At 46.3% G+C, this 11768-nt stretch overlaps 1 protein-coding gene across 2 annotated transcripts in view; it reads left to right on the forward strand.

The window, feature by feature from the left end:
• LOC143354269 (uncharacterized) overlaps positions 1–7676 on the forward strand; it is a 71097-nt gene extending 63421 nt beyond the window's left edge. For both annotated transcript variants that reach the window (XM_076788225.1, XM_076788224.1), the window contains exons 3-4: positions 1013–1165; positions 5276–7676. In XM_076788225.1, the coding sequence (XP_076644340.1) occupies positions 1013–1165; positions 5276–6265 (1143 nt within the window). In that variant the 3' untranslated portion in view covers positions 6266–7676. The remainder of the gene's footprint in view (positions 1–1012; positions 1166–5275) is intronic.
• Positions 7677–11768: the final 4092 nt, after the last annotated feature.

Consider the following 11768-nt stretch of genomic DNA (forward strand, 5'->3'; position numbering starts at 1 on the left):
TTACGGGACGCGGCCGTTTGATCGAGCCGTGTTACCTTAAGGCGGCGGTCACCTAGATATCGGCATTGTTATCCTGCCTGACCGCAGCCACTTAACCGAGTTGTAAGCCCCACGAGTTCAACTTTACCCTTCAACAGGTGTTTAGGGAAAGACAATAATGTCGCGCATGCGCCTCCAACTTCTTAAGGTCGCAAAGTTCGTCCGAACAATCTGACCGCGGCCATGCCTGCGGACCGTGATGGCATCCGTACCGGAGTTAATTGGGTTTCCGGGGAACAGTGAATTTTTTCCGAGCGAGGGATGATCCGGGGACCTTCCAGACCAGAATGATCAAAAACGTTCATAGTTTGACGGTTACCCTTTTACACCTTTATTCCGACCGAAATGCTCCTTCGAGTGAATCGACAAAAAGGTTTTTTCAGTTTATAAAATGTTAGGGTAGGACTAAACAGCACTCTAACAATCTCAGAATACTTTACCTTTGAAATGCTCCAGACCTTCCGAATTATTTCTGTTCACCTCACGGTGTAAATTGTGTAATTTTATAAATGTATTTAAACAAGGAAGCGGAGGAAATTTATAATTAAGATTTCGGCAGTAATCTACATTATCGACCATAGATAATGTATATTCTGCCTTATCAGCGATGGATAAGTGAGCAGCAGTCGGTAATGGTATTGCAGGACTCTGTAACACAACAGTTGGGAAGGTAGAAACCTACAAGGCTCGGTAGGCTGTCGGTACAGCAGTTACTAGGCTTGAGCCAGATGGCAATTCTATCCAAAGAAATGAGCATCCAATTTTGAGAAAGCGTAGCAATAGAAATTAGACGATTTGTTTCAATCTCTTTGAAAACAAGATAGAGTATTTTCACCTGAAAAGACACAAACACAAAAGAAAAGTAAATGCGATTTTATAATTTCACTGGGACTGGTCGTTTTACTACATATTTAGACAGAAAAGTCAGTGAAGTTTGAATCGAATTTCTAATTACATCGCACGTTGGTTACAGGCATTAAATGGCGCTGAGGGTACCGTTCCACCCGGAAGAGTATACAAGAAAGTCGCGATCGTGGAGAACTTCTTCGACATTATTCATGCTGTTCACGTTGACCTTGAGGGTCGTCCGGGAAAGCATGCTGGTCAGAAGAGAACGTACAGGACGGTAAGTTTGCAAACACCTCATATTACTTTCATGTATATGCGACGTAGCAAATTAAACTGAACGTTTGAATTACACAATTACGCAATACTGAAGAACATTTCATTTTAATATTCCACAAAATCTGCTTCGAAAGGCTTAGTGGAGATGCTATAGACAACAAGAAATATATTCGTACAGTTTTTCCATCAGCAACTTCGTATCGAATTACGAGGCGTGATTGTTCAAAACCTCCGAAAATTGAATCATGTTTGATAAACATGATTTATTACGAAAAGCTTACAAATTAGCTTTTATCTTTTTCAATGAAATCTCCACCCCTCTCGAACACCGCTGCATACGAGATTTCCATTGTTCGAAGCCGCGCACGGCTCATCAACTGATAACCCGTTGGTGGGTACACGGTTTTTTATTTTCCACTTTTGACGAATCGGATATGCAATAGCATAACATTATCTCTGCACGCCTGTTTTAACCATTGAACATTTTCTGCCAATGATTTATTTCAACCTCATCGGAATCACGCCAGAAGATTCCCGTGCTACTCAATTTTCAAAATAAATTCGATTTTGTTGAGGAAAATCAGCAGTGGTTAAATTACTGGTTGCTCAACCAGAAGTCAACTCGCGCAGAAGGTGAAAGATATCTTTTTTTCACATCAAAGCCGCGAGACCGACGACAGGTTCTTTTAATTGACAATATTGCGAACGGTAGCACCTGGGTTACGTTGCCGTCCAGTTTTTAATCGTTTCAGTTCTAGTGTGGTGAAAGGGCTTGAAAAAGCGGTAGGCATTTCCTTAGCAGTCAATGTTGTTTATTGCGACAAATTGCCAGTGAATATAGCTGCTGTTCTGTGTCATACATTGACAAAACAATAATTAATTTTCGTCGGGGGTAGTTTTGTCTATTGTAATATTCTATACTATTATACTCTATATTATATTCTATACTATTGTAGTCCCCTGTTTTGCAAATTTCGCTGGTACGTGTTACGACAAAAAGTCAAGCGTACACAATATTTATCGTGAATATTGAAATTCTTTCTGAGAACAAAATTTCGAAAGTTACAAACGGCGGTGCGATAGTATTTCCGCGTCCACGTCAAACGAATTTAAGAAAAAGAATCGGCCACGATCTGGGCAGTTCAGTGATCAAAGCAATTGCCCAACAAACGAAAAATCCCGGATTTGATCTCGGTTTGGTTCCGACCAGCTCACCTCTTTTTTTTCCGGGCAGCAACAGCAAAACTCAAAGCGTCGCGTAGTTTCACTTTGTAACTCTTATACCCGAAACCCCTTGTCAACGATACAAAATCCCGCCGACCGGTCCTGGCCGAAATGAAACTGAAAAATAAAAAAACAATCTTTGCAGACCGTATCTCGTGACATCCGAATTCAATCGATCCCGACAACGAGCTCCCTGGGGAGGATATATTGGCGCATCGATGACCCCGAATTCGTTCGGGTGTCGTCAGCACGCCGAATTCTTGCATGACCGGCCGCGACACGTGATATTTACCGTTCCCGAGGGAAGGCATTGAGGCATTCAAGCGTCGAACACTCGATACCACACGTCATCTCACGTGTTCCGGCCGCGCGTTGGCGTAGAGCTCTCTCCGGGGTATCATATCTGTTCTCCGACACCCTCCCTCCCCCGATCGGTTTTGCCCTCTTTCTCCGTTGGTCCGTTCCTCTTTCTCCCGTGTTCGCAACCCCTCCGACCTTCCCGCCCCATTTCCCGTCTCGCTCCTCTCCAACCCCGCCGCCCCGTCCGGCGCCCACCCCATCCAAACCGCGCGTCCTCCTCTTCCTCTCTCTCAACCGCCGCGATCTGCTTGTGATTCAAAACCTCAGGACACTTGTTGCATTGCCTGCTTACTCGTGCACCCACACACAAGCACCGTTCGACGGCAACGCGCGCACACGCACGCGTACCGCTCTCGAGCCCGATCCGAGCCCGAGCCCGAGCCCGAGCCGCGGCCGTGAAACCGTTTCACGTTTTAAGTCGGCGTTACCAGTCCGCGATTCATCGGCTCGCGGAGCATCCCGACGCCGACGCCGCGCTCCGTCGCACCGACGGAGGGCGTCGATGACGCGACCCTGGAAATTGGGCACACTCTTTTCTTCTGAACTCGATAATTTCGTCAATCTTCCAACCCTGAGATCAATGCGGATTTGTCTGTGCCGCGTTCTCCACCCTCTACGGTTCAATTTTTAATCAAGCAATTGTTTCATCTGAAACTAAAACGTGAAAAATCCGATTTCAGCCCTGTTTTTCAGTTGTAATGTAAGACACTTGCCACCCGTTGATTTCTGATTACGCGGAAAATGCACTCTTTGTAGTTACAGGTGTAAGAGAGTACTCGACTCTCATTCTCTCGAGTATTGGATTTGTGTTGTTTGATTGAATCCCGGTCAGAAGCGTCTTCACAGAAGCGAATAAAGGCTCGAAGAGACTCATTGTCAGTTTGAGCGATCGAAATCTTCAAACTGTTTAGGGTGCGGCGTAGAGGGTCGCGGAACGCGAGGGTTGTGACTCGTGTAAGAGGGTGCCGATTTGCGACTAATTGATACTTAGCCTTTGGGGTAATTTCTTTAAGCAAAATACAGTCTTTCCTCGATATATGTCCACAATACGGATGTAGCCAGGGACATATATTGGCGAGGAGATACTATTCTTTGATCCACGCCGAGCGTGGAAAAGGACAGTAAAGCTCGAGAGGCCTCGGTTCATCTCGGTGGGGAGAGTTCTCGGACTTTTATCGGTTAGATATTTCGGACATATATCGAGAAATCAATCTCCTTGAAAAATCGTCAAGTTCGTTTCGAACAAAGAGTACTTCTGAGCATTGTATAATTTTCGTCTTAATCCGTGTATCTCGCCCATTTGAAACATATTTAAAAAATCATTAACATTCACCAATAGGGATCCCCCGATGGCAAAGATTTCATTAAAAGTCCAGAAGGATACCTCCCGCAGCTTCTGCTTCCCGGCGCGGTGTCGCGTTGATCTAAAAGCCATTATCTCGGTTTCTCACCCGTGGATCCTTTTTTTACGTATCGCAGACGAGAGGTTCAACTAAATCTTATCAAATTATCTCACAGTTCCGTCGCAGACGTGTGCCTCTTTTCACACACACGTGCACGCTCGCGCGCCAGACACACGCGCATATATCTACGGGGGAACCTTTGTCTTTCTCGGCTCGGAGGCTCCCATCCTTGATTAAGTTATGCCGCTCCTCCACCTCCTTAGGGAGAAACGTTTCCTATTAAGAGGCAGAGAACATCCCTCCGGCTAAATACCTCCTCGCAAAGACATCAAAGTTCCGTTACTGCTCATGAATTTTCCCTGGTGGGCGTTCCGCGTGAAACGGCTCCACGTGACGTTTGACAGAGGTAGGAAAGGGGTCACTCGTGCCGTTTCCCGTACCTCGAACCCCCGTGCCTCCTAATTCTTCTCGAGGCTCGCGCCCGGCCCCCTCCCCCTACCAGATGCCGAGTGCCTGCGAGAAATTATTTCTGTCCGCAGGGAAAGTGTGCTTGAAATAGTTCCTCTTTCAAATTCGAACGCTTCCTTTTTGCACGGTGAGCAAACAACGTCAGGGTCAGCGTCTCGTTCGAGCACTTTTCATCAGCTTCCAAGCAATTGTCAACCGCCCTTACCCAAAGGGGCTGATTAACCCCTTAACGCACAGTTTTTTTTTAAAAAACCGGCCCAAAAAAATCAATTTTGGAAATAGGCTATATTTTATTCTTGAATAAGTAAGTGTTATAGCTTACAATCCCATGGAAATGATAAATATCAAAAGAACGATTTTTTTTTCTTTGCTTTCACATTGTTATCTTCAATTCTCGATTATATTCGAGCGTGAAAAATTACAGCAGCTCGAATTAACTCGAGCGTACAAGTTAAGGGGTTAATTCGTAACTGTCACCTACTACTAACGTACGTACGTTTAGGAATCATTGTTTTCTATTTTCTATTGCAAAACAAAGCATCTCCGCCAAGTCAATTCGAGCGACGCGCGGTCAGTGGTCGAGTAGAACAGTGCGACGAAAGAAAACAAAGGGATCGCGTCGCATTTCTCACACGAGCGTCCGGTTTTCGTTCCAGATCACGGAAACGTACGCGTTCCTACCTCGGGAGGCGGTGACGCGATTTCTGTTGGGCTGCACGGAATGCCAACGACGCCCGCGGACCCCGAGCCCGACGAATATATCCAGCCAGGCGCAGTCCAGCGCGGCGACGCCGATAACGACACCGTTGCGGGATGGGGGACATCATGCCGGCGATAGCAAGGCGCTGCACAGTTACAGGCATCAAAAGCATCACAAGGGGAGCTCCACCGGTACGACGACGACGACGACGACGACGGCGTCGACGACAACGGCAGCGACGACGACGACGACGACAACGGCAGCGACGACGACGACGACGACGACGGTGACGGAGAAGCAAACGGCGGAGAAGGAGAAAGAGGAGAAGTACAATCCCCTGAGCATCACGAATTTGCTGAAGAAGGAGCCCGTCACCGGCAGCTTCTTGCCGAGCGCCGCGGAGTCCCTACCCGAGTCCAGGCGGACACCCGAGTCGGACCGGGCGAGCTCGAGAAGCTCGGCCTCGTCGAAGAGGAAAAGGATGTTGCCAGAGGGCCGGACACCGTCCCCTCAGCCGAGCCAGCCGTTGCCAAGGCCGTGGAGCCCTGGACTCGATCCGAAGAACACGCCCATCGACTACAGTCTTCCCATCACTACCTCATACCTGAAGCATCAGCAGAGGCTACTACAGGCGGAGAAAAACAAGGCCGCCGCGATTAAAGAGTCCGAGATCGAGCAGAAGGTCACCGTTCTGCCCGCCGATGATATCGACAGCGTCGAGAGGGACAGATACTCGCCGGCGACCGGGCTGATCGATACCAATCTGAACCTATTGGCCACCATTCAACACCTGCACTGCCAAGTGATGCTGGCCCTCACCGAGAGGCTCCGACCCTCTATCACGATGCCAAGCCCTCTGGTCCTGCCCACGGCGGCCAACATACTCACCAGCGGCATGATGATCGGCTCCGAGGTGTCGATACAGACCGGCGAGCATCACACGTGAGGACGTCGCGGACTCCATTAAGAAGCGGACAACACTACGAGAAAGGACCAAATGATCGAGACTCTGCGTTGGCTGATTAACTCCTCCTTTGAACGCTCCGTTGACTGGCCAGAAATGGACACACGTGAATCGCGACCCGGGGCCAGACACAGCGATGGAAAAGCTGATCGTGTAATGGTTGTTGCGAAGAGACGTTCGACAACGACGGTTTTTTCCCCCCATTGCGATTTAGGGGACGGAGTTACGGCACACGGTAGTGACGTCGAACCTGTAAAAGTTGTGAAACAATGCGGGGGATTTTTGGTCTCCCTTATGCGACATCTTTCATTTCGCTGGTCGATCAGTCGTTAGAATTTGCCAACCCCGAATCGATTTAAGGTTTATTTATCGCCTGATGGTGACTGCGGACGACGAATCGATATCAAAAACCTATTTAACCCGTTTAAATGTAGATATTTAATCAACCGTACCCGGCGTCTGGGATCATTCGAATTCAGGACTCTCTCTCTCTCTCTCTCGGGAGATAATAGAATCCTTAAGGCTTCATCGGGGAAATGATCCGACGTAGTCTCGGCTAGGAAAAACTTGTCCGCAGTCTCCGAGGGCAACGCTAATGCGGCTAATATCCGGTCCTACCCGCCATTCGAACTATCGGATAACCCGATCATCTATTAAACCGGATAAGATCAATTACTTTGCCGGGCGTTCCGGCGACAACGTCAGTTAAACCGGACTTGGGTCGGATCGGATTCGGTTCGGCTCGTCTCGTCTCGGCTCGGCTCGGCTCGGCTCGTTTCGTTTCGTGTTCCCGATGTAGGCGAACGAAACGCGACGAATTATTCGTGAGTCTGTCAAAATATGGGTCGGACCAGTCGCGTGTCACCGATTTCCACGGGCCACCGCAAATCGAATCCGGTTGCGAATCGGAAGCGGACGCGCGGTATTTAAAGATCCGGCTCCCGAGGATCCGAAACGGACGACGAATTCGACAGGGACGATTGCTCGGCGAGGACAGCCTCTGAATATTTAACGATCGGCGAAGATTGTCGCCGCTGATCAGCAAGCCGGCCATTTCAGTCCGCTGTCCGACGGGCTCGCAGGTCACCGGCCCCGTTCTACCGATTTTCGGGTAAACGACGCCGGTTTCGAAATTTCCGACGAAACTGTTGCGAATCAAGTATTTAAGGAGCGTCTCGATTATTAGTCTGTCGTACGATCTCGTTTCAATGAATTCTATACTTATTTACGGTCGCACCGATTTGTTCGTTTGACGAGGAAATTTTTATGATTTTCCAATCACCAAGTGGTTGCAGTATTTATCCGTTTAGGAACGGAGATATTGTGCCCGGGAATATTCAAATATTTTGCAAGACTCGGAAGGCTTTTGTTGAAGGAATCGAGAAACTGCTTTGACGATTATTATTTTACCGTATAGAGAACAACAATAGGAACCTTGCTTTTTACTTTCATCGCAAAATTTGTGACGAGAACTTGAAAACAAGATCCTTTTCTCCTTCATTTTCCGGAATTTATGAAGCAATTCATCTCTCTAATTGCACAAGGTGTAGCCGGACCGGTACAGCCGGGCGGTTGGTGATTCTACATGCAGAAATAAGTCGAAAATGAGGAATAACATTTTTTCGTTTGGCGCCTTGTTTTTGAGAAAATAGAGTTTGAAAATGCAGCGAATGCAAGTGCCAGTAGATACGAATTGTCTGATCATGGTCAACCAATTCTACTTCCTGCGTGTACTGCACTCCGCGGTAGTGGGGATAGTTCTGCGACTTTTATCAGCCAGGTATTTGCGACATATATCAAGAAAAGACTGTGTTCTGTTTTTTCGACTTGTTTTTGCATGTAGAATCATCCCCTGCTCGGTTGTACCACCCGTCCGGCCACACGTTGTACAATAATGTTTCCGAAATGTCTCGTCGAAGGTTACAGATTCAATCAAGATTGTGAATGATTTCTTAACGACTTCTCTTCTCGTGAGAATTTCCTTGTTTTAGTTTCAATGTTCCTACGTTTGGTTCCAATTTCAACAGCGGTACTAATGGTGGACTGTACGCATAATTAGTGACGTAAGGGTTCTGAGAACACCGTCTGAACACGTTTGCTACCAAAGAGTATAGCACACCTGTGTTTTTCGCAGTTGAAAAAACATGTGCACGTTAATTAACCAAACAAAATATTTTCCGACTGTGAAATGTTGTATTTCAGACATTCTTTGAAGTATAGTTTCCACTGGTTTAGCACAATATTCTAATATCAAGGGACATTTTCCTAACAAATTAACAGGGGATAACTTAAATACCTACTTTAATCGTTAATTTTTATTAATAATCTATTTATTTATAATCTCTAATTTGTTCAGTACTTTACACGTCATCTTGAGCTTCGCTCGAATGTCTGAAGAAATGCGAAATGGAACCGATTGCGCTGTTTCTATTTTGTGATGTTTAAGCCGGTCGAAAGCTGAGCATGATCTCGTACTATTATCAAGTCAGGTGTGACGGTAGCGAACGTGTTACTGTTTGAGGACGTATGGATATCGTTTCCAAGGAACTGGGAGTCCGCTTACCACGAACGTTGTTGTGTATACCAAAGGCGAAACTCTCGCGACGACCATTTTCTTGGAACTTGACCGAATTGTTTTGTCGATGTTGGAACTACCATCGGGGACGGGGGTGGATCGCGGGGGTGTGACCCACCGTCGCCGTCGTTTTCAAGCGACGCTAAACTTTTTCGTATTTGACCGTGTAGTCTAGCCTTGTGTATGATATTAAATGCCTAGAGGGTAGTGATTTTTCCGTGTATCATACTAGCTTGTCGTTAACCGGTGAACCTCGAGTACAACAAAGAGACAGGTACAATAGGGCCTTAACACGCGCACGCACGGACCCGGTTTTCGTGCTAGAAAAAAAAAATAAACAAGTACTCGGAAAGTGTTGGATAGCACCGGATCTAATATTATTTTGTATATAATCGTTGTATCATAGCGCAGTTAGTTGTTAAGGGTGAGAACGCGCGACTGTATTATTATGAGTAATTATTGCTAATTATTATTATTACCGTGACAGTTATCATCCTTATAACTATTATTATTATTATTATTATTATTATTATTATTAATTATTATTATTTTATTATATTTAAATTGCACATGAACCAGATGGGAAAATATATGAGATCACTAAAATCCGAACTGTTGGCGTTTTATTCTGCCACACCCGTACCCGGAGACACGTGTTTCTCGACTTGTCTTTCACTGTAAGTATGAATTATTTTTTATTACTCCATTCTGGAACACATAGACGACGAAGTGTACATAGTAATTGAATTATTACTAGCCTGTGAATCTTTATGCATTTACGTCGTATGCAAGTGTGCAAGATATAAGGAAACTATAGTATCAAAATATTTTATTTTTACGAAAAGAAATATTTTTCTCACTGAAGGAACGCTTTTACATTTTTGTGGAATACATTTGAAACAATAACGTAACCTATAATTGAAATAAGAAAGAGAAGTATAAATACAGTTATATATTAATACTAAACCTACCACGGTCAAAATGACCGGTTCTCTATTTCACAATTATTGAAATGATAAAAGCGTTTTCATAGGAAATTACTGAATTGACTTCTTTATTTAAACACATATTACAATGAAAATTGTATAAAGTTTAATTAAGTTCAATATTCTCCCTTCTATAAGACGTTTCACTTCCGTATGTTTTGTGCTTGGTAGGTCCACTGTTAATTAAATATAAGATACAATTATGCATATTAATTGAACGCAACAGTTACATAATATTTCAGGAGTTAGTAAACTCGCCTGTCAAAATTCTCTAGAAACCACAAATTTCACTAAAAAACATGAAAAACATTGAAAGTATCGGGCAACCTCATCATCTGTAACTTATTAAATTCTTTTCACCTTGACCTTTCTTCGTGTTAACAATAGGAGTAAAACAACTACCCCCGTCAACAAAAATCGTCCGCCAAATCGTTTGAATATCTCCTAAAGAGGATACCGGTTGCGTTTAATAAAACGAAGACGACGAACGAAACAAATGCTGCCAGCGAGCAAGTTAAAAAATAATACAAAAATGATATTCCCGCGTCGGCTCCGGACCGCAACGCGCTTCACTTTCGCGGACAGATAAAAATGCGAAACGGCCTGTAATCAAGAAGCCGCGCCGCAAAAGACACACGGCACGCGGTCGTCAACGACCGAAGCAATCGATGCGGCTACGAACGTTTGAAGCAAACGTCGAGAAAAGAAGAGGAAAAGAAGAAAACGGAAGGAGAAGAAAGAGAAAATGGTTTGTATTTCCTCCTTAGCAGAGCTCCCTAATTAAACGGTTGAAAACGCTTGTCATACCGTCCACGTAGGAAGCAGCCGGGAGCAATGGTCTTCAATCAAGCCGACGGAACACCGTGCAGAAACCGTGCCGCACAAATCCCCCAATTACTCCCGTTTAAATCTTATCGCCATCGCCACTTACATTCCTTCTTAAACAGTCGCACTCCTGGGAAAGAGAGAGAGAGAGAGAGAGAGAGAGAGAGAGAGAGAGAGAGAGGGGGGACCCCCATCTAAACTAGACCCCATTGCCCTATGGCGACACTCGAGAGAAAGAGAGGGCCCGGCGAAGGGCGCGCCAGATAAAATAGGAGCTGAATATGCAAATCGGTGCCTCGCATCGGAACACGCGATATTCATCGTCCCCCGTCCTCTAGCCATCCGAGAGGAAGTAAAACGAGAAAGACTTAGGCGAGAGATCGGTTGATCTTCTGCCCTATGAACGGAACAATGAACGCAATTGACACTTCTGAGCGGCAGAGAGCGACAGCAGCGGGAGGGGGCACGAGGGGGGGGGGGGGACGGGTGGAGGACGTGGGTTGGTAGCCACGGCGCCTCGATGTACTTCAATATCGCGAACAAAGAGGACGGAATCATCGAGTCCCCTTTAACGAAGGAGAGGAGCTGGCGGAGGCAAGTTACCTGTTCTCTCAATAAGGATCGTTTCTTCGAGGCACCATAGGTAATGCAGCCTTTACCCATCTGGCTGTTGCCAACGTTGTAGCGGCCTCGTTCCATCAACCGGTACCCGGTCGCCTCTCGTCTCTCTCTCTCACTCTCTCTCTCTCTCTCACTAAGTCTCTCCCCCTTTGCCCTCTGTCCCACCGCTTCTCCTTCGCCCTGTCCTATCTTTATTCTTCTCTCCTCGCCACCTGTCTTCTCCGTTCGCCTTCCTTTCTCCCTCCCTCTCTCTCTCTCTGTGTCTGTCTCTGTCTCTCCCTCTACCCTTAGGAAAACTCGCCTCCCTCCACCACGGTTCCAATAAGGCTGCCTCGTACCACGCTTTCCACCCTCTCTTTTTCCGCCTGTTACCGCTCTCTCGGCTCTCACTTTCTCTCCCCCGCCCCTCCCCCTCTCGCCCCGCGACCAACCCCTCCTCTAGACCTCGTACCACGACTCTCTGTCTACCCTCTAACAC

The sequence above is a fragment of the Halictus rubicundus genome, chromosome 5 (assembly GCF_050948215.1).
Source record: "Halictus rubicundus isolate RS-2024b chromosome 5, iyHalRubi1_principal, whole genome shotgun sequence".
Lineage (NCBI taxonomy): Eukaryota > Metazoa > Arthropoda > Insecta > Hymenoptera > Halictidae > Halictus > Halictus rubicundus.